Source organism: Hyperolius riggenbachi, chromosome 2 (genome assembly GCF_040937935.1).
Source record: "Hyperolius riggenbachi isolate aHypRig1 chromosome 2, aHypRig1.pri, whole genome shotgun sequence".
Lineage (NCBI taxonomy): Eukaryota > Metazoa > Chordata > Amphibia > Anura > Hyperoliidae > Hyperolius > Hyperolius riggenbachi.
The window spans coordinates 263,717,150-263,741,761 of NC_090647.1; the positions used below are offsets into that span (position 1 = coordinate 263,717,150).

General features: G+C 41.5%; 1 protein-coding gene across 2 annotated transcripts in view; it reads right to left on the bottom strand.

Annotated features, from left to right (window-relative positions):
* RFFL (ring finger and FYVE like domain containing E3 ubiquitin protein ligase) overlaps positions 1–24,612 on the bottom strand; it is a 373,130-nt gene that overhangs the window by 22,607 nt on the left and 325,911 nt on the right. For both annotated transcript variants that reach the window (XM_068268602.1, XM_068268601.1), the window contains exon 4: positions 5,944–6,021. In XM_068268602.1, coding sequence (XP_068124703.1) covers positions 5,944–6,021 — 78 coding nt within the window. The remainder of the gene's footprint in view (positions 1–5,943; positions 6,022–24,612) is intronic.

Below are 24,612 nucleotides of genomic sequence, written 5' to 3' on the forward strand. Positions count from 1 at the left end.
AGGTTGGCCATACAGGATATTCTGCGGATTACCGTACTTTACACATAGCGGAGAGGGGCATGCAGACTACATGCATTTCGGCAATCGGGGAGAAGGGGACGCGGATTACTTTACACATAGCGGCAAGCAGGAGAGGGGAGCACACGATCATTAGAGCTGCTCGGCTTCTTTTTCTTTACACATTGCGGTGAATTGGGCACACGGGTGAGGGGGGCACTAATGACTGACTCGAGGATAAGCCGAGACCCTCACTTTTGGGACCCTTTTTTGGCCTCAAAAACTCGGCTTATGCTCGAGTATATATGGTAATTGCCTATTACACAAATGACTTATTCCACAAAAGCATATGCATAAACATACAACATTACACTGCAGAAACTGGAACAGTGGAGATGCCTGTCCTTTGTGTGACTACCAAGTTTAGCTAACTTCCTGTTCAGTATACAGTTGTGAAATAAGGGACATTTTCAGAATCACATCTATTATGCTGTGTAATGTGTATCATGCAAGAATTAAACCTGCTGACACTTGCTCTAGAATAGAGCAAAATTAGAGTAAATACGTCAGTATTATGTTAATACAACCTGTTCAGCATCCATATACAATAGAGAAGAATATTATTGCAATAAAGACTATAATTAAATATTATAACAACAAGAGTCTCTACATTTATGTGCAGTTTGCTCAGGAGGTGCCAAGAGCTTTTCAAACTCTACCGGCAGAGTTTCTACAGCATCACTATTACAGATTTTGTCTACAGCTCATTACAATGATGCTTCATGAATTTATTATGGGAAACTGGAAATGACTTTAGTCTAGCAAATGAATGTAAAACAACAATGCTGTAATGCAATCTGATATTACACTTACACCACAGTACCACACACAGGGGGTCAAATGGAGTAACTCAAAACCTGGCAATACCTGCTGAGCACATGCATATAACATATTTCACAGCAGAAAAACCATGCAAAGCACTGTGTGTCAGCCACTCCTACATCTATAGGTCAAGAGATCACAACCAGCAATAAAAACCTCATCTAATAATTCAAGAGCTTTCCTTATTTTTGCGTTTCCACATAATGATGTAATAGTGGAGCACAGTACAGGCACAGCTTGCCTTCCACCAATTTTCAATAATCTTAAAGATAAACTGTAGTGAAAATAATGAATAAAATTATTTGACAATATTCATCTGTAGATTTAGTCAGTGTTTGTCCAATGTAAAACCTTTCCTCTCCCTGATTTACATTCTGAAATGTATCACTGGTGGTGACATCTTTAGTTCTGCCAGATGATATGTACAGAGTGTCCTTTTACTGAGAGTTCTATGCACAGAGGGAGATGCTGCTTGATGGCTAATTGGAAAATGCCCTCATTTCCCACAATGCAACAAGGTTCACAGACAGCAAACGGTCAGGACCATGGTCATGACATCACACTGTGGGAGGGATTTCCCCACAGTATCAGCCATACAGACTAGTCAACACTGGTCAATGGACACTAGAACATGGACCACCTGAAATGACCTATTGTGATAGCTTCAGAAGATTTTTTTTTTAAATGACTATCATACAGACACGCTGCTCAGCTCCCAGTTGGGTAGCCAGTTCTGATCTGTGGAGAGGGGAAGAGGAAGGATAAGAAAGTAGCACCTGCAGCAGGGCAAGAGTGATGCATCATGGCTGATCATCACAGGAAAGGCCAGTAACATCAGGGGTCACCTGTACACGCTTGAGGCTTTGGCAGAAACTATCATGGACGTGTATTTAGCCGAGGAAAATCTTAAAGGGATACTGTAGAGGGGTCAGGGGAAAATGAGTTGCACTTACCCGGGGCTTCTAACGGTCCCCCGTAGACATCCTGTGCCTGCGCAGCCACTCACGATGCTCCGGCCCCGCCCCCAGTTCACTTCTGGAATTTCTGACTTTAAAGTCTGAAAACCACTGCGCCCGTGTTGCCATGTCCTCGATCCCGCTGATGTCACCAGGGACGTACTGCGCAGACACAGACCAATACTGGACCTGCGCAGTACGCTCCTGGTGACATCAGCGGGATCGAGGACATGGCAACGCAGGCACAGTGGTTTTCAGACTTTAAAGTCTGAAATTCCTGAAGTGAAACGGAGGCGGGGCCGGAGCATCGGTGAGTGGCTGCGCCAACACAGGATGTCTGCGGGGGACCATTAGAAACCCTGGGTAAGTTCAACTCATTTTCCCCCGACCCCCCTACAGTATCCCTTTAAGTGTGTCCTGTATGTAGCTTCTGTCTTATTGCAATCGTTAGTAGTAATTACAGTGGGATGTGAAAGTTTGGACAACCTTGTTAATTGTCATGATGTACTTGTATAAATCTGTTACGATAAAAAATGTCAGTTAAATATATCATATAGGAGACACACACAGTGATATTTGAGAATTGAAATAAAGTTTATTGGATTTACAGAGTGTGCAAGAATTGTTTAACCACTTGAGGACCCAGCCTTTACCCCCCCTTAAGGGCCAGCGCTGTTTACTGATCTCTGTGCTGGGTGGGATCTACAGCCCCCAGCACAGATCAAACATTAGAAATGGGGAGAGGGAAAGAAAGCCCCTAGTCAAGCACCACTTAAGTGGTGCTTGACTAGGGGCTTTCTTTCCCTCTCCCCATTTCATATGTCTTTTGAGCTCCAGCACACTTAACCCATTTATCTGATCGTTCTCCTATTGCTGGTGTTGCGGACAAATTGTTCTATATACAGATCAAACATTAGGCAGAGCGACCAGATCGCCCCCCTTTTTCACCACTAGGGGGATGATGTGCTGGGGGGGTGGATCGCTCCTGCCTGCGTGTGGCTGGCGGGGGGTGCAACTCAAAGCCCCCTCCACCGCAGGATTCCCCCTCCCTTCCCCGGAGATCGGAGGCTGCACAGGAACGGATCTGTCCTGTGCAGCCTCTAACAGGCTCCTGCCTGTCATGTGACAGCGATCCCCGGCCGCTGATTGGCCGGGGATCGCTGATCTAGTACAACGCTGCTACTGTTAGCAGCATTGTACAAACGTAAACAAAGCGGATCATTTCCGCTTGTGTTTACATTTAGCCGGCGAGCCGCGATCGGCGGCCCGCAGGCTATTCACGGAGCCCCCCGCCGTGAATTGACAGGAAGCATCCGCTCGCGCGAGCGGCTGTTTCCTGATTAATTAGCCTGCAGCTGGCGACGCAGATGTGCGTTGCTGGTCCTGAAGCTACCACTTTGCCGACGCACGTTATGAGTGCGCGGTCGGCAGTGGTTAAACAAAATAAGGCAGGTGCATTAAAAAAAAAATTAAAAAAAAAAATCTATATTTAGTAGATCCTCCTTTTGCATAAATTACAGCCTCTAAATGCTTCCTGTAGGTTCCAATGAGAGTCTGGATTCTGGTTGAAGGTAATTTGGACCATTCCTCTCTACAAAACATCTCTAGTTCATTCAGGTTTGATGGGTTCCAAGCATGGACAGCTCTTATTCAGGTCTGAGAAGGCCATTCCAGATACTGAGTGAAATCCAGGACTTTACACGAGCATCATCCCTTATCTGGAACTCTCTTCCACAGCCTGTACGTCATGCTCCAAACCTGGACATCTTCAAACGCACTCTTAAAACACACCTTTTCAGACAAGCTTATAACATTCTATAGCCCTTATTTACTTCTCTGTCACAATGTAATCAGAGGCAAAGAATCACTGCCTCATCCATCCTCCACCCCCTTATCTAGTGTGTCCCCCACAACCCATTAGATTGTAAGCCCGCAAGGGCAGGGTCATCCTCCTAATGTTTACTGTTCTTGTAACAATATGTGTGCTGTTTGGAACTCTGCTGTACATTTGTTAGTTGTATCTATGTTCCCCTTGTCTTATTGTGCTTTGTAAAGCGCTGCGGAATATGTTGGTGCTATATAAATAAAAAATAAAATAAAAATCCACGCATCCCTCAACTTTACCAAGATTCCCAGTCCCTTCACTGGCCCCACAGCATGGTGGAACCACCACCATATTTTAGTGTAGGTAGCAGGTGTTTTTCTTGGAATGCTGTGTTTTTCCTCCATGCATAACGCCCCTTGTTATGCCTAAATAACTCAGTTTTAGTTTCATCAGTCCACGGCACCTTATTCCAAAATGAAGCAGGCTTGTCCAAATATGCTTTAGCATACCTCAAGCAGCTCGGTTTGTGCTGTGGGCAGAGAAAAGGCTTCCTCTGCATCACTCTCGCATACAGCATCTCCTTGTGTAAAGTGCGCCGAATAGTTGAACGATGCACAGTGACTCCATCTGCAGCAAGATGATGTAGGTCTTTGGTGCTGGTCTGTGGGTTGACTGACTGTTTTCACCATTCGTCGCTTCTGTCTATCCAAGATTTTTCTTGGTCTGCCACTTCGAGCCTTAACTTGAACTGAGCCTGTGGTCTTCCATTTCCTCAATATGTTCCTAACTGTGGAGACAGTTATCTCTGAGACAACTCTGTATCCTTCCCCTAAACCATGATGGTGAACAATCTTTATCTTTAGGTCATTTAAGAGTGGTTTTGAGACCCCCACGTTGCTACTCTTCAGAGAAGATTAAAAAAGGAGGGAAACTTACAATTGACCCCCTTAAATACTTCCTCATAATTGGATTCACCTGTGTATGAAGGTCAGGGGTCACTGAGCTTTCCAAGCCAATTTGAGTTCCAATAATTAGTTCTAAAGTTTTTGGAATCAGTAAAATGACAACAGTGCCCAAATGTATGCACTTGCCTAATTTTAAAGCGGTATCGTCACCATAAAAATCAAATTTCAACAGCAACTGGTCTGAGTGTATTAAGTGATAAAGATACTAATCCTGCATTCAAAACTTTCAAAACTTTTTCTGCTGTTATGATTTGGAGTTATCACATACCTTAGGAACACTGACCCTTTAGTAGTCTGTGCCAAAGAATTGCATGCTGGGGGTTCTTTTTATCTATAATCTATTCCTCCTCTTCCCTTTATTTGCCTGCAAGCTCCTTATCTGAAACCTAATCCCCTACTCACTTGTGTTCACAAGCAAGGCTGAGGCGACTCAGCGATTGGAGGAGACAAGAAAAAAAGTAAAGGGCAGAAATGACATCACGAGTTAGCCTTAACTGTGGGTAAAAGACATGGCCCCCACCAGGAACAGAATTCTCCTCATTTACTATATAACATTCACTGAAATCAAAGCGTGGACAGTATAATACATGTGTTATGTAAGTAGATCAAGTATTTAGCTACTTATATATGTGTTTTTTTCCCCTGGCATAGTATGGCTGATCCTACTGCTTTAAACAATTATTGTGCACTTTCTGTAAATCCAATAAACTTGATTTCAATTCTCAAATATCACGGTGTGTCTCCTATATGATATATTTAACTGACATTTTTTATTGCAACAACCAACGATTTATACAGGAAAACCATGACGATTAACAAGTATGCCCAAACTTTTGCAAATATTATATATATATATATATATATATATATATATATATATATATATATATATATTTAGATTTTTATCTCTCTCTCTCAATGGATGTTCGATTTGTTATCCATTTATATTAGTTCTAAACAAAAACAAACGGAAAAAAAAGATGAATTTGAAAGAAAAATAAATTTAACAACGTACACCACACACACACACACACACACACACACACACACACACACACACACACACACACACACACACACACACACACACACACACACACACACACACACACACTATAAATGTACAAAGGATATAAATGTAGAAAGGGTCTTTGGCCAGATTATGGGAGTAGAAAAAAAACAAAAAAAACTTTATCCAGTAAGTTATGGTATTACAAGTTTTAAAGGGAGATTTACAATAACAGACACAAAATAAGGCAAACCAGTTATATAGTATTAACGCAACAACATGAATAAATAGCTTTACGCAAAGCATTACCTCCGTCTCATCCTCCTGTTGGTCGCCTATTAGTACTTGTTCTCCATCATCCAGATTAGGCAATATGCTTTGGTTTGTCTGTTGAGAATTAGAATATAATAAATTACAATTAATATATTATATATTTACGTATTTATGTATGAAACTATAACTATGAATTTATACAGCGCAGACATTTTCTAAAGCAGTTAAGGTAACCATACATCGAGCGATGATGGACAGATCTCTCTATGATTGAATCGGATTAGAGAGATCTGTCAGCTGCCCATACACCACAGGCTAAATCCTGATAGAGATTGCATGCTGTAATCTACGGAATCCACCTCCTCACTGCTGCCCCCCCCCCCCCCCCCCTCCCTCTCCCATGTGTGCATTTATACATTACCTGTCCTATGCTTCCCACTGTGCGCTGCCCATCCATCTTCCGCTTCCGGATGGTACCACTGAATTTGTCTATTGCTAGCTATATGCTGGCATAGGGTTATTCTATATTGGGTGGTTGAATGGGCCCAGATGTGTGAATGATTTGCTGATCATGCTGTATTGTTATGGCTGGCTTGGCGGCCTTATGTGCATGATCACACTGGTCTTAATTGTTTCTTTCTGACCTCTATGTGAGATTTTTTTGACGGATTTTTTCGCTTGGCCATATGGCCCATAGGGTGGACCAAGTGTATCTCACATAGTTTACTAGAGGTTAATGAGGATACCAGTGTGATCTGCATACAGGCCAAATATTGTTTTATTGATGGGATGGGTTATGTGGACGCATCTTGCGTGTGGTGTGTCATCCACCGACTTATGCTTATGTAGATGTGCTACAAAAAAGCTTTTTTACACTGAACAATAAATTTTCATACTTTTGCAATTAAATATTTTTGTGGTCAATTTTTGATCCTTCATATCTAAGAGTGCGACATATGCTGGCTGGGTTGTAGGTGGGTTTCTTGTACATCTTCCGCTTCCCTCTCCTCCATTTGTGCCTCAAACACCGCCAGCGGTTAGCACAGGGGTAGGGAACCACCTATGGCTCGGGAGCCAGATGTGGCTCTTGATGTCTACATCTGGCTCACATACAAATCAGTAGGGGTTGAGCCACTAAGCTACAATGCTCAAGCAACGCAGCTGTAGCATGCACTACTAACTTACTCACGCTACCCCAAAACGAACAGCTGCTCCAATTTTCCCACTCTGGACCCTGTCAGGTCCAGTGACTTTGTAGGACGAGATCACTGCACTTTGACTGGCCCAATAGGCTGCCTGTCACTTGACAGGCAGCCTATCGGGTCAAAGTGCGGGGATCTCGTCCTACAAAGTGAATCTACCCCCAAGGCAGCTAGTTAATTGTACAAGCTGTTAGTCAGTATTTCTCCCGTCTGGCTCTCTGGGAAATTGTTGATGTTGCTGAAACAAGAGAAGCTGAAGATGTGTCTGACACTCCGCTGCTCATAGGATCAACTGTATACACATAACCATGGCAACAAGGACGTGAGCCCTCTGCTGCGCATGTGCACTGTGCCAGTTTGAAACATATTGTATGGTTCTCACAGAATTACATTTTAAAAATGTAGCGTTTATGACTCTCAGGCAAAAAAATTCTTGACCCCTGGTTTAGCATGTGGTGCGTACAGCTTCACACACACCAAGTGCTATACACTGGCACAGTGAGGCGAAAATGGAAGAGGGAGAAGCAGAAGTGTAGTGGGTGACATGGGACAGGTAATGTACACACAGGGGGTACATTTAGACACAAGGGGGAACAGCGCGGGGCTTTGTCATATTTGCTGCTTCGCTCACCGTAACCACCGTGCATGTGATCAACCACGATCAACCAGACATCTTGCAGCATGTCCAATCAATACATTTGGCCTATTTCGTCCCAAAATTAGTTGCATCGTCAATTGGCCATGCTCTTGGCGGCATAGATTTTCATCCGATTATCAAATTTGAAAATCAATCTTTTCCACTACCTACTAACACTAACTCCTCTGCCTACGCCTAACACTAACCTGCCTAGTATTGCCTAATACTAACCTCTGTACAAACTGCATGTCTAACAGTAACCCCTCTACCAACACCTAACACTAACATGCTATCCCTAAATGTAAGCTCGATCATACTTATAATCTATCCCCAAACCCTAACCACCATCCCCCTACCCCCTTAACTACCATGGAATTCAGGCAGGGAGCTGCATGTATGAATTAGGGTTTTCTTTACAGTGCATCTGACATCCCTTTAGATGTGCTGCAGCCACCGGGGGAGCGCTTCTGTATGACAGAATACAGATTTTCACATCTAAAGGGATGCAGAAAAGCCCCCAAAAATGTCACCTTCCTCTGCTCTGATACAGTAAATGAACCGCTGGAATCCCTGTTGCATCAAATCAGCTGAGAAGCAGGACTGTGCAGCTCTCTCCCTAGAGACTGTCTGTCAAGTTACCGCACAGAGAGCATGGAAAAAGTAAGTTACCAGCTGCTATGAGCTGGCAAAAATATCAAAAACTTTTGCCCGATTTACCGAATAGGTAAATCTTTGCGAATTGCAATTTCTTTACATTTCCCGAGGCAATTACCGCAAGTAAGTCGGTAATTTACTTCACTAGTCGGTAACTCTAATTTTCAATGCAGTAACAGGTTTAGTGAATTGAAATTAGGGAAGTTGATCTGTAAAATCAGCTGTTTTTAGCATTACCAAATGCGGTAATGCTTAGTGAATAGAGGCCATTGTCTCAACTGGGTACAGATCCAATCATTTTCTTCACTAGGAGGAATGACAGCTGATGTAAAACTGGTTGCTATGGACAACAATTACAGCTGTTCCTGCATCAACTTTAATTAACGTTTGATAGGCTGAGCCAAGCACATGGCAAGACCAAGTACACAAAGCAGCTTTGTAAATAAGATATGGGCTGATCTATGGTAGACTACTCTGGTTACATGATATGAAATAATTGGGTGTTATAAAGCAGAGCTAAATCAAGGAAGCACAGGCAATGTCACAGATAAGGAGAGTGACGAAGGTTAGCAGCTTATCACCTGAATATTTGCCTATGTCATTCTTTATGGCTGGACAAGGTGCACAAGGAAACTGTGAGAGTTACTGAAGGGAGGCTTTTCTGTTACCCCTTCCAAGCACTTGTATAAGGGCCTATTTCCACTAGCACACTGTGCATTTCACATCAGAATTTGTATATGTGATTTGGAAAATGCATTGGTCCCTTGAACTGCATAAGTTTCAGTGTTAATGCGAAAATTTCCATTGCAATTTCTCAATAAACTCCAAGAACCTACAAATTACTTCCAAAGGTTACCTTAATCTATCAATGGAGTTACATTTAAAGTTATAGCGGATCCGAGATGAAAAAGTAACTATAACAAGTAACTTGTCTATATATATGGTATCTAAAGTTTAGACCGTTTAGACAGCAAATCTAGCTGCAAACAGCTTCAAAATTTTATGATTATTTATTGCTGTGATACGAGGGCAGCCATGTTCTGTTTGTCACACTACACTGAGGCAAGCCGATAGCATCTTCAGCTCTCAACCTGTGGAAAATTTCACTCCCCCCACCGCCTCCCCTCTGCCTCTGAAATCTCTGGCTAGTAACCTCCTCCTCCCCAGACTGAGCTCCCATAAGCCCTTGCTACCTGGGACTGAGCGCCAAGGCTCTCTGAAAAGCTGTTGGTGAGGCTTGTTAAGTTTACAGGGAATAAGAGTATTAAACCAAAATTAAACAAAAAAAAAAAGTATTTGGCTTGAGGAATGCCCTATAAACTATATGTAAGGAACACAATTATGCAATGAGTAAAAGTTTCTCGGATCCACTTTAAAGTCAGTCATTATGCAGTGAAGCCAAGGCCTTACCTATAGCCTACTTATGTACAAGATCTACTGAGGGTGATGAGAGTAGAGATGCGTACACACATGTGACTATAGTCGTTTGAAACTATAGTTCCCCGATCATTTCAAACGAAGATAGTTTAAAAAAAAAAAAAAAAAAAGCAGCCAACGACCATCAAGTCTAACGACGGACGAGCTAGATCGTCAAAATCGAACGATCTAGCTTGGCGGATTTTTTCCAACAACGATCGTTTGCAAAAGAAGTACATCGTTGGAAAAACGGTCGTTCGTACTAGGCTTGACATACGCATTTTGCTATCTCTGCATGGAAATGTTCATTTTTATGCGCAAGCGCAATAGTTGCTTTCTGTGATGTAACGTTCGTTCTAACGATCAGATCGTTACACACCTTTGAAAGCTAACTTTACTTAGGTCGTTCTTTCGTCATTTAAAAGTTCGTTCGTCGTTCACAATGAACGATCGTTGTCATATGTGTGTACGTAGCTTAAAGAGAAACTTCAGTCTAAACAAACATGCTGTCATTAACCATTTCAGCCACCCAGACGTGAAGCTCACGTCCGGGCGACTGCTCTGCTGCGCTCCCTCGCTCCTGCGCGCGATCGCGGGCGCGCCCCCGTGTCCCCCGGTAGCCCTGGGATCAGTGAAAGGGAACATGGTTCCCGATCACCGATCCCTGTTCCCCGCAGAAAAACCGAAGCGCTCACCCGTGAGGCTTCAGTTCTTCTGCCTGGAAGAATTTCCGCATCCCCCTTGTACTTCCGCTTAGCGAGAAGTACAAGGAGGGAAACCAAAAATGAAGGTGGCCATCTTGTGGCCAAATAGTAAAACTACATCTACACTTTTTTTTACATTACAATTTACTCATACAGCAACATTAAAAATTGACTGTTTATGTCCCACACCAAAATATTCCACAAATAAAATTTTGAATGGGGAAAAACAAAAACAAAAAAAAAAAAAACACAAATAGTTACCTAAGGGTCTGAACTTTTTAAATATGCATTTGAAGGGGGTATACTACAAACATGTTTTAAGTTATAAGCTTGTAAATAGTGATGGGCGCAAAACGGAAACAATGCACCTTTATTTCTAAATAAAATATTGGCGCCATACATTGTGATTGGGACAAAATTTAAATTGTATTAATAACCGAGACATACGGGCAAATAAAATACATAGGTTATAATTATGGTAGCATGGATTATTTTAAAGCTATAATGGCTGAAAACTGAGAAATGAATTTTTTCCATTTTTTCTTATTAATCCTGTAAAAATGCATTTACAGTAAAGTGGCTCTTCGCAAAATGTACCACCCACAGAAAGCTTAATTAGTGGCAGAAAAAAACAAGATATAGATCAATAAATTGTGATAAGTAGTGATAAAGTTATTAGCGAATGAATGGGAGGTGAAAATTCCTCCGATGCATAAGGTGAAAAATCCCCGCGGGCTGAAATGGTTATGTTACATTAGTTATGTTAATTAACCTATTTTGGTTCCTGGACGTAGAAACTACGTCCAGGAACCATGCGCGCTACCACGCGCACTCCCGGCCGCGGATTCGGTAGCCAAGGAATCAATGTATCGGACTATGGTGCCCGATCACTGATTCCTCTCCCCTGCTGAAAAAGCGACAGCTTCTCTCGGAAGCTGTGCTTTTTCTGGCTGTTCCCTCCCCGAAGTGTTACGCTTAGAGTGACGTCATGTAAACAAACTCATGGCCGCCATCTTGTGGCCAAAAAGTAAAACTACAACTGTAAGGAAAAAGAAATAAAAATGAACACACATTTACATTATAAATCTATTGTTTACCTGCCACCCTCCCAAAACTACCCAAATAAATTGTTTACTATAAAAAAAAAAAACCATTACAATAAAAAAAAACAAAAAAAAAACCATGTAAATATTTACCTAAGGGTCTAAACTTTTTAAATATCAATGTAAAGATGAAATATTTCTATATTTTTTTTATTTTAAACTTGTAAATAGTGATAGATGCAAAATGGAAAAAATGCACCTTTATTTCCAAATAAAATATTGTCGCCATACATTGTGATAGGGACATAATTTTAACGGTGTAATAACCGGGACATATGGGCAAATACAATACGTGAGTTTTAATTATGGAGGCATGTATTATTTTAAAACTATAATGGCTGAAAACTGAGAAATTTCCTATTAAATACATTGTATGCGATTCGCATAGCGGTACGCGAATTCTGATGGCTCTGCCATGGAAATTTTTTCTGCACAGAAAAACGCAAAGGAATTCTGACAAGTGGAAACAGTCCCATTAACTTGCAATGCTATGCGAATTCGCATGCGAAAACCGCATGCGAATTCGTGATAGTGGAAATGGGCCCTTAAAGTGGACCTGAACTCAGAGTGTCCTCTCTTACCTCTGAGAAAAGGTAAAGATTTCTGATGGGAAAAGAGTTATCGTCTACAGATTGCAATTAAGTTTAATCCTAGGTTAAAGTTCATCTTGAACTAATTTAAGCCCAGCCAAGCCCAGAACCAAACAAGGCAAATTCTGAAAGAGATTGAGGATTTACAGTACTAAATTCTATTTTATAACAATTCATCCTGACTGCTATTTATTTACAATTTACCTTTGATTTTGGGTTTAGGGCTGGTTCACACAAATGTCTATACGGTGTTAACCAACTGCCATGGTTCTTGTCATTGAAGTGAATAGACAACTGCCGGTATGATACACCATCATTTGTGCAAACGCTGCGATCAACCCCATCATCTCGTTTCATCCTGGGTGGTACAAGTTAGCGCCAGACGTCTTTCTGAACCAGCCCTTAGTCAAGTTATCAGCAAGTTATGCACTGGTTGGCTTTGGCTGGTTCCATGCAGGCTTTAACCACTTGCTGACCGACAAACGCAGATCAGTGGCTTAGCTGTTCCTCCATGATACCATATGGCGTTATCTCGCAAGGAGCGAGATTAGTCGGGAGCTTGCGCTGGCACGAGAACAAGCTCCCATCACTATAAACAACGGGCACCAGCGATCAGCCTGCCAGCGGCTGATCAACAGTGGCAGGCTGTTCTTTTTATTTATAACAAAAACGAAAGTGTATATAGCACTGACATCTTGCGCAGTGCTGTACAGGAGTATATTGTCTTGTCACTAACTGACCCTCTGATGGCCTCACAATCGAATCCCTGTCATAGCCTGATGTAAGTAAGGTAGTGTAGGGCCAATTAAGAGGGGAAGGGGGGAGATAAAAATGTAAAAATGTAGGTCTTTTTTAATAAAAACAAACAAAAAAAACCTGTAGCAGCAATCAGATACCACCAAAAGAAAGCACTACTAGTGAGAAGATATGGGGGTAAAATGCATTTGGATTCCAAGTTGTATGACCGAGCAATAAACCATTAAAGGGACACTTAAGGCAACCAAAAGAAAATAGTTTTACTCACCTGAGGCTTCTACCAGCCCCCTGCAGCTGTCCCGTGCCCACGCAGTCTCGCTCTGATCATCCTGTCCCCGCCGGAAGCTACTTCCGTTTTCGGCGACAGGCGCTGACAGGCCTGGGAACGCGAGTGATTATTCGCATTCCTGGCCGCAATAGTAGCATGGGCACCGGACAGCTGCAGGGGGCTGGTAGAAGCCCCAGGCGAGTAAAACTTTTTTTTTTGGTTGCCTTAAGTGACCCTTTAAGTTACGAAGTGTGGAATTTGTAAAAAAATGGCCTAGTCACTGGGAGGTATAAACCTCTGGTTCTCAAAATGTTAACGAGGATCTAGAGGGATCAAAACTGTTCTGCTGTCATCAGATTTCTTAAGTTGGTCATACACTGATCAATGCGGCCAAAAGATAAATCTCAGATCATAATCTAATCAGAGAGGGATCCATCTGATCAAATCCTTCCACACTGCAGAGATTTTTAATAGATTTCAGCCATCGATCTGCTGCCACTAAAGACCCAATGGCGATCGAGCAATATCTTCCATCCAGTACAAGCTCTTAATTTCTTCCAAAAATTGATTCAATGATCGTTTGGACTATTGTGGTGGGACATTGATTTCTAGCAGATTCCATCGAACCAGACGGATATTGATGTGAAAAAAAAGCACAATACAGGCCACTTTTAACCTGTATTGTAGTGCTTTATGGGTGGCCAGCAAACACTAGTTTAACAGTACAGCACTGCCCTGCTGGTCTAACCTCCTATGAGCTATGGTCTCATTACTGCTGGCTAGATCTGGCTAGCTCCTATAAACTACTGTTAGGCAGCGCACACATGCTCATATGCTGCCTTACGTTACGCTAGAACCCATGGAGGATTGCCAAATCTAGCAAGGAGAGCTGCCAGGAGAACAAGCAGCATCAGTGAGGGGATATACAAACACACCACATCAGCTTCATTCCTATTCTACCATGTGTGCAGGAAGTGTGTCACTGGGTCAGGAACAGCGTCCAAAATTTACATTTACATTGTGTGTGAGTGTGAGAGTGTGTGTGTGTGTGTGTTGGTGTGATTGTGTGTGTGTGTGTGTGTGTGTGTGTGTGTGTGTGTGTGTGTGTGTGTGTGTGTGTGTGTGTGTGTGTGTGTGTGTGTGTGTGTGTGTGTACACAGTGATGTGAAAAACTATTTGCCCCCTTCCTGATTTCTTATTCTTTTGCATGTTTGTCACACTTAAATGTTTCTGCTCATCAAAAACCGTTAACTATTAGTCAAAGATAACATAATTGAACACAAAATGCAGTTTTAAATGATGGTTTTATTATTTAGTGAGGAAAAAAACTGCAAATCTACATGGCCCTGTGTGAAAATGTGATTGCCCCCCTTGTTAAAAAATAACTTTGGTTTATCACACCTGAGTTCAATTTCTGTAGTCACCCCCAGGCCTGATTACTGCCACACCTGTTTCAATCAAGAAATCATTCAGATAGGAGCTATCTGACACAGAGAAGTAGACCAAAAGCACCTCAAAAGCTGGACATCATGCCAAGATTTAAAGAAATTCAGGAACAAATGGGAACAAAAGTAATTGAGATCTATCCGTCTGGTAAAGGTTATAAAGCCATTTCTAAAGCTTTGGGACTCCATCGAACCACAGTGAGAGCCATTATCCTCAAATGGCAAAAACATGGAACAGTGATGAACCTTCCCAGGAGTGGCCGGCCGACCAAAATTACCCCAAGAGCGCAGAGAAAATTCATCTGAGAGGCCACAAAAGACCCCAGGACAACATCTAAAGAACTGCAGGCCTCACTTGCCTCAATTAAGGTCAGCGTTCGCGACTCCACCATAAGAAAGCGACTGGGCAAAAACGGCCTGCATGGCAGATATCCAAGGCGCAAACCACTTTTAAGCAAAAAGAACATTAAGGCTCGTCTCAATTTTGCTAAAAAACATCTCAATGATTGCCAAGACTTTTGGGAAAATACCTTGTGGACCGACGAGACAAAAGTTGAACTTTTTGGAAGGTGCGTGTCATCTGGCGTAGAAGTAACACAGCATTTCATCAAAACAACATCATACCAACAGTACTCTCCTATTGCTGTTATCGGGTTCTGTTGATGTTTTATATTATATTCTCCCGGGTCATTCCTAGGTATACGACGAATTATAATATATGTGGCTGTGCCTCTGGTTGTTTTATTATAGTGATATCATATAAGCTTATCTTTTCTCATTCTGATACCCTATGCCTCTTTGCATGATAAGCCATAACACCCAGGGCTTTAACTCCTAGTTACATAGTTATTTTGGCTGAAAAAAGACATACGTCCATCGAGTTCAACCAGTACAAAGTACAACTCCAGCCCGTCCCCCACATACCCCTGTTGATCCAAAGGAAGGCGAAAAAAACCCCACCAGGCATGGTCCAATCAGCCCCAAATGGGAAAAATTCCTTTCTGACTCCAGATGGCAATCAGATAAAATCCCTGGATCAACATCATTAGGCATAACCTAGTAATTGTAGCCATGGATGTCTTTCAACGCAAGGAAAGCATCTAAGCCCCCTTTAAATGCAGGTATAGAGTTTGCCATAACGACTTCCTGTGGCAATGCATTCCACATCTTAACCACTCTTACTGTAAAGAACCCTTTCCTAAATAAATGGCTAAAACGTTTCTCCTCCATGCGCAGCTCATGTCCTCTAGTCCTTTGAGAAGGCCTAGGGACAAAAAGCTCATCCGCCAAGCTATTATATTGCCCTCTAATGTATTTATACATGTTAATTAGATCTCCTCTAAGGCGTCTTTTCTCTAGACTAAATAAACCCAGTTTATCTAACCTTTCTTGGTAAGCGAGACCTTCCATCCCACGTATCAATTTTGTAGCTCGTCTCTGCACCTGCTCTAAAACTGCAATATCTTTTTTGTAATGTGGTGCCCAGAACTGAATTCCATATTCCAGATGTGGCCTTACTAGAGAGTTAAACAGGGGCAATATTATGCTAGCATCTCGAGTTTTTATTTCCCTTTTAATGCATCCCAAAGTTTTGTTCGCTTTAGCTGCAGCGGCTTGGCATTGAGTACGATTATTTAACTTGTTGTCGATGAGTACTCCTAAGTCCTTCTCCAAGTTTGATGTTCCCAACTGTATCCCATTTATTTTGTATGGTGCTAGACCATTGGTACGACCAAAATGCATGACTTTACATTTGTCAACATTGAATTTCATCTGCCATGTATGTGCCCATATAGCCATCCTATCCAGATCCTGTTGCAATATGACACTATCTTCCTGAGAGTTGATGATTCTGCACAATTTTGTATCATCTGCAAAAATAGCAACATTGCTCACTACTGCATCTACTAGGTCATTAATAAATAAATTGAAGAGCACTGGACCCAGTACAGACCCCTGTGGGACCCCACTGCTAACAGTCTTCCATTTTGAGTACGATCCATTGACCACAACTCTTTGTTTTCTGTCCATTAGCCAGTTCCCTATCCATGCACACAAACTCTTCCCCAGTCCTTGCATCCTCAACTTTTGCACCAGACTTCTGTGGGGAACAGTGTCGAAGGCCTTTGCAAAGTCCAAGTATATCACATCTACAGCATTCCCAATATCCATATTAGCATTCACTACCTCATAAAAGCTGAGCATGTTAGTCAAACAGGACCTGTCTTTAGTAAACCCATGTTGATGCTGAGAAATAAGATTATTTTCTACTATGAAGTCATGTATAGTATCTCTTAGTAACGCCTCAAATAGTTTGCATACAACTGATGTTAAGCTTACAGGTCTATAATTTCCTGGATCAGATTTTTTGCCCTTCTTAAATAATGGGAAAACGTGGGCTGTACGCCAATCCACTGGGACTCTGCTAGTTGCAAGAGAGTCACAAAAGATAAGATAAAGGGGCTTAGCTATAACTGAACTTAATTCTCTTAGGACCCGAGGATGCATGCCATCCGGGCCAGGTGCCTTGTCTATTTTTAATTTATTTAGTCTTGCCTTTACTTCTTCCTGCGTTAAGTATTTAATATTACAGTTAGAAGATTGAGACTCTTCTGCCTCTGTAATTTGCAACAGTGCTGTTTCCTTTGTGAAGACAGAAGCAAAGAAAGCATTTAATAACTCTGCCTTACCTTGGTCGTCCACCATTGAGTTCCCACCCTCATCCTTTAGGATTCCTATACAGTCAACCTTTCTTTTTTTAGAGTTGATGTACTTGTAAAACTTTTTTGGGTTAGATTTGATATCCCTAGCGATTTGATTTTCAGCTTCGATCTTTGCCAGCCTAATTTCTTTTTTACAATTTTTATTGCACTCCTTATAATTGCTTAGTGCAGCCTCAGTCACCTCCTGTTTTAGGACCTTATAGGCATTCTTTTTCCTCTTCATTTTATCCCTAACCTTTCTATTCATCCATAGAGGCCTTTTTTTATTCCTAGACATTTTGTTTCCATATGGGATATACATACTACAATATTGATTGAGAATACGTTTAAAAGCTTGCCATTTCCCTTCAGTGTCGTCCCCTTGTAGTACATTATCCCAGTTCACCAAACTTAGTGCCTGCCTAATTTGATTGAACTTTGCTTTTCTAAAATTTCATAGTTTTAGTGGTCCCGCTGCCCCGTGGCCTATCAGTCACCAGATCAAACGTTATCATGTTGTGATCACTATTTCCCAAATGTTCTTGAACCTGCACATTTGATACATTATCTGGTCTATTAGAAATGATCAGATCCAGTAACGCATTCCCCCTAGTTGGTTCTGTTACCATTTGAGTCAAGTAATTGTCCTGTAGTGCTGCCAGAAATCTGCTGCTTTTACCAGAATGGGTAGCCTCAATACCCCAGTCAATGTCTGGAAAGTTGAAGTCGCCCATAATTATGACCTCGTTTTTACTTGCAGCTTTTTCAATCTGCTGTAGTAATCGCAGTTCTGCAGCTTCATTAATAAGAGGTGGTCTGTAGCATACCCCAATAAGCAATTGGCAACTTTTATTTCCACCATGAATATTTACCCAAACGGACTCCACATCTTCGCAATCTTCCTCCATCTCATCGTTGAGGACAGCTGTAAAAGAATTCTTAACAAAGAGACAAACCCCTCCACCTTTTTTCCCTGTTCTATCCCTCCTAAACACATTGTATCCTTTTAAATTAGCTATCCAGTCATGGCTTTCATCCATCCATGTCTCGGTTATTCCCACAATGTCATAGCCTTTGTCATTCAGAATGAACTCTAGTTCGTCTATTTTATTTGCAAGGCTCCGAGCATTGGTTACCATGCACTTTATATTTTTACCAACACATTTACCAATTTTGTTTACACGAAATGGGCTACTTGAAGTTTTACCAACCTCCTTAATCTTTACACTGTCTCCACCCCCCATAATGTTAGGCTCCAACTGTCTTTTTACCTTATCTTGTCTACATATTGAGACTTTATCCTCCCGCCTCCCCCCAGATCCTAGTTTAAAATCTCCTCCAACCGTTTAGCCATCTTCTCCCCCAATGCAGCTGCACCCTCCCCATTAAGGTGCAGCCCATCCCTGCTGTAGAACCTGTAGCCGACTGCAAAGTCTGCCCAGTTCTCCAGGAACCCAAACCCTTCCTTCCTACACCAATTTCTCAGCCACTTATTTAACTCCCTAAGCTCCCTCTGTCTCTCAGATGTAGCGCGTGGCACTGGCAGTATTTCAGAGAACACCACCTTGGAGGTCCTTGCTTTAAGTTTATCTCCAAGTACCTGAAAATCATTTTTGAGGACCTTCCATCTCCCACTAACTTTGTCATTGGTGCCAATGTGTACCATGACAGCTGGGTCTTCCCCAGCCCCACCCAATAATCTGTCAATTCTTTCCGCTACATGCCGAACCCGAGCACCCGGGAGGCAACAGACTGTACGGCATTCACGGTTTCTTCGACAGATTACCCTATCTGTGCGCCTAATAATTGAATCCCCTACCACCAGTACCTGTCTAGCCTTAGCTGCACTCCTATTCCCTTTCTCGTTACAGCAGTCTGCCCCTTGGTTGCTAAGGAGCACATCCTGCTGCAGCATTGCTACTCCAGAATCATCCTCCCCAATATTACGCAAACAAGCATACTTATTAGTGAGGGACAACTCGGGACTAGCCTCCCTGTCACTTTTTCCCCTACCCCTTCTAACTGTGACCCAACTAGCGGCTACCTCTGCTTCTTGCTCCGGCTTTACTCCACCCAACTCGCCCGCAAAGCGTAAAAAAGCTTTCAAACAATATAAGCAGTTGAAAGCGGACTGTTTTTTTTTTACAAGAAACGCATTTTGCAGCTAATAATTTTCCGAAATTTTTTGATAAATCTTATAGCAGAGTATTTTTTTTACCACTTTTTCCAATAAGACCAGAGGCGTTGCCATATTACTCCATAATGGAGTCTCTTTTGAGGTCAAAAAGGTATATAAGGACCCAGAAAGTCGTTTTTTGATCTTACAGGGCACGTTAGAAGGTAAAGAAGTTACATTATTTAACTTATATGCACCGCATACATCTCAAGCGACTTTTTTTAAAGAATGTTTTCACCCGTTTAGAATCTTACCTTTCCAATCACTTAATAATTTCGGGTGACTTTAACTGTGTGAACAACCCATTGATAGACAGAAGTAATGCATCTGTAAGTAGCAGAGTCTTTCCTAGGTGCCTTAATGGAGCAATAAAGACTCATCAGCTAGTAGATGTGTGGCGAGCACACAATATGGGAGATAGAAGCTATTCCTATTATTCGCATCCCCAGAACACATATGCAAGGTTAGATTACCTTTTTCTATCCCCCATATTGCTTGCAGGCTCTAAATCGGCTAACATTGTCACGTGTTTATGGTCAGATCATCAGATCATCTCAGTTGAACTGAAAGATATTGGTACCCCTTTTTTACCTGAAAACTGGAGAATTAATGAACTTCTTTTACAGGATCCCACTACAATAAGTGACCTACAACAGGCCTTGGAGGAATATTTCATTATAAATGATAATGGGGAAGTCTCTTTTGGGGTTTTGTGGGCAGCACATAAAACTGTTATTAGGGGTAAGCTTATACAGATGGCGGCTAGAAGGAAAAAAGAGAAAACTAAATCTATTTTAACTCTTACAAGAGAGTTAGATCATTTATATAAAATGCATGCTTCTTCCTCTGACCAAGCGACTTTACTCCTTATCAGGGAAAAGCGTCACTCACTGAATAAATTGCTTTCAGAAGTGGCAGAAAAAGCATTAAAATTCTCTAAGGCCAAATTCCTCTTATATGGAAACTCCTCTAGCACAATGTTTGCAAGGAAATTACAGCAATTCTATAAACCGCCCCATCTGTATAAGCTTCAGAACAAGAAAGGATCATTAGAGACTATCCCAAGTAATGGAAATCTTTGAGGACTATTATAGAAACCTATTTACTGCCCCTCATAGACCCAATGAAGAGAGGATAGACGACTGGCTGAATTCGTTACCGATCCCTTCGTTATCAGCAGACCAGCTTACTAACATTAATGCACCAATAACAATCAAAGAAATTGAGGATGCAATCTCCTCATTGAAAAATGTTAAGGCCCCAGGGCTTAATGGCTTCACTGGTATGTACTATAAAAAATTTGCCCAAATACTCGCCCCACAACTTTGTATACTTTATAATATTATTTTGAATGGTCAAAAATTCCCAGTGGAACTCACGAATGCTTTTGTTTCACTAATTCCAAAACCTAATCTCGATCACACCCTTCCACAGAATTTTCGACCAATTTCATTGTTGAATAATGAGGTAAAATTATTCTCAAAAATTATGGCCAACCGTCTAGCCTCTGTAATCACTACATTAATCTCGCCATCTCAATCTGAGTTCATTCCCTCTCGTCAAACTACAGACAATACTCGACTTGCATGCAATATCTTACCAGACTCTAAATTATTTAATCAGCGTTTTCTACTCTTAAATCTTGATTTGCATAAAGCATTTGACTCTGTTCTTTGGCCCTATTTAATTCAAGTTTTAACAAAAATGGGTAGTCAGGGTCCATTTTTGCAAGCAGTGATGGCTCTGTATAATAGTCCTCAAACGAAACTTCGTATTCCAGGGGTTCTCACCAAGCCAATTTTAGTTAGTCGGGGAACCAGACAGGGGTGTCCCCTCTCCCCTCTTGTTTGCAATGGCAATAGAACCATTATCCCTCGCCATTCAATTAAACCCAGATATTAAGGGGTACGTTAAACAGGATAAAGAATATAAAATCAGTTTATACGCTGATGATGCCTTACTATTTATGTCACAACCGATTACCTCTATGCCAATTCTCTTCCAACTTCTGGATAATTTTAGCTAGCTTTCTGGTTTAAAGGTAAATACCTCAAAATCTCAGGTGCTCCCAGTTAACCTGCCACCACAGGTAGTTAAATTATATCAGGCCAATTTTGATTTTAAATGGGTCACTTCTAGCATCTCATACCTTGGTATTAAATTAACAGCATCTTATGACTCGCTCAATAAAGCGAACTATCTTCCTCTACTGAAATCTATATCCCATACTTTAGAAGAATGGTCACATTACAAAATATCATGGTTGGGTAAATCCACAGCTCTGAAAATGGTAATTCTACCTCGTATTCTTTATTATTTTAGAGCACTTCCTCTTAACCCTGGATGCTCTCGAATAATAAAATTTCAAAAAATATTTACCAAACTTATTTGGGGCTCAAAACCTGCTCGCTTTAAGAACGTATATCTATTTAGATCTCAGTCTAATGGAGGGGTGGGTCTTCCAAATCTCTGGTATTATTTCCTTGCAGCTAGATTTGCACAAATGTTGCCTTGGTTTTCTCAGTCCCTAAATACACCTTGGATGCACTTTGAGACTGATTCAGTTTTTCCCTATAATTTAGCATCTATACCCACCTTCTCATCTAATATAAAAGCTACTCTGCAAGGTTTGAATCTTATAAGTGATCCAGAGAACAAAGTTCTCATATATTATAAGGAATGTATGAGGCTCTGCTCTCCCAAACCTCCACGCCTATCTTTTATATAGGCCATCCTGATTTCCCACCCGCCTTTCAGGATCATTCTCAATTTGAATGGTGGACAGCTAACTCAATGACTACCTCCAACCGTTTTTGGTTGGCAGATAAATTAATTTCCTTCCAGACTTTACAATTTGGTAGGGACTTACCTATGCATGAATATTTTAGATACAGACAAATACGTCATTTCTTTTTGAAGCACTCTAGCCCTTATGGTCTTCTAAATTGCACCTTTTATGAAAATATGTACCTTTCTTCCGCCCCTATAGCTGGACTTTACATGCATATGAATACCCTTTTCTCATTCAACTAAAACTAAAAGTATGGGAGATTGGGAGGCAGAGCTTCAGGTAAATTTCTCTTTAGAGGACTGGCACAAAATTGGTGACAACATGATGTCAATTACTAAAACTCCAATGATTAGAGATACAGCAATCAAATTAGCTACAAGGTGGTATAGAACCCCAATGAAACTGCATAGAATCTTTCCTAACGTTTCCTCACTATGTTTTAGGGGATATAACCATGAGGGCTCGTATTTGCACTTATTTTGGGAATGTCCAATTGTGAGCACTATCTGGGATAAATTTAAGAATAATCTAGGGCCTCTTCAGTTTCAATCAAATTGGAACCCCAACATGTTCTATTACTTAAACATAATGAAAGTGTCCCTAAAAAATGGAAAATAATATACTATGTAATTATATGTGCAATTTTATTGGCAGTGGCCAGAAATTGGAAAACACCTGCTGTTCCTATTACACAGATACTGTACTTCAGAGAGTTGAAGATATTCGCTTAGTGGATTACTTATATCATACTCTACATGATACTTACCCAATTTTCCTACATAACTGGGAACTTCGGTCTCAAAATGTGTTTCTTAATAACTTATCTCTGTTTGACCCGGGAGATATACCTTTTAATATCCCTTGAAAAGAATTGTCTTAATCTTTGTTTTCTTTTCTTAAAAATACCTATGGGAGTGGAACTTTGTTCATCATTGGTTTATGACTTTTATATTAAGAAACTAATGATCTCTGGTTTTAAGTTTTTATATTTCATGGACGTATTGTACATTTCATATGTATCTTTCTGTAAATCTTGACCATTTATTGTCAGTTTATTATTGTTGATCTTGTTATGACCTTTCTTTGACAATAAAAATCCTTGAAAAGAACATCATACCAACAGTAAAATATGGTGGTGGTAGTAAGATGGTCTGGGGTTGTTTTGCTGCTTCAGGACCTGGAAGGCTTGCTGTGATAGATGGAACCATGAATTCTATCTACCAAAAAATCCTGAAGGAGAATGTCCGACCATCTGTTTGTCAACTCAAGCTGAAGCGATCTTGGGTGCTGCAGCAGGACAATGACCCAAAACACACCAGCAAATCCACCTCTAAATGGCTGAAGAAAAACAAAATGAAAACTTTGGAGTGGCCAAGTCACAGTCCTGACCTGAATCCTATTGAGATGTGGCATGACCTTAAAAAAGCGGTTCATACTAGAAAACCCTTAAATAAAGCTGAATTACAACAATTCTGCAAAGATGAGTGGGCCAAAATTCCTCCAGAGTGCTGTAAAAGACTCATTGCAAGTTATCGCAAACGCTTGATTGCAGTTATTGCTGCTAAGGGTTGCCCAACCAGTTATTAGGTTCAGGGGGCAATTTCTTTTTCACACAGGGCCATGTAGGTTTGGAGTTTTTTTTTCTCACTAAATAATAAAAACCATCATTTAAAACTGCATTTTGTGTTCAATTATGTTATCTTTGACTAATAGTTAACGGTTTTTGATGAGCAGAAACATTTAAGTGTGACAAACATGCAAAAGAATAAAAAATCAGAAAGGGGCAAATAGGTGTGTGTGCGTGTGCAGGAGTGCAGGTGTGCGTGTGCAGGAGTGCAGGTGTGCGTGTGCAGGAGTGCAAGTGTGCAGGAGTGCAAGTGTGCAGGAGAGCAGGTGTGCAGGAGAGCAGGTGTGCAAGTGTGCAGGTGTGCAAGTGTGCAGGAGAGCAGGTGTGCAAGTGTGCAGGAGTGCAGGTGTGCAAGTGTGCAGGAGTGCAGGTGTGCAGGAGTGCAAGTGTGCAGGAGTGCAGGTGTGCAAGTGTGCAGGAGTGCAGGTGTGCAGGAGTGCAAGTGTGCAGGAGTGCAGGTGTGCGTGTGCAGGAGTGCAAGTGTGCAGGAGTGCAGGTGTGCGAGTGCACGTGTGCATGTGCAGGAGTGCAAGTGTGCAGGAGTGCAGGTGTGCAGGAGTGCAGGTGTGCGTGTGCAGGAGTGCAAGTGTGCAGGAGAGCAGGTGTGCAAGTGTGCAGGAGTGCAGGTGTGCGT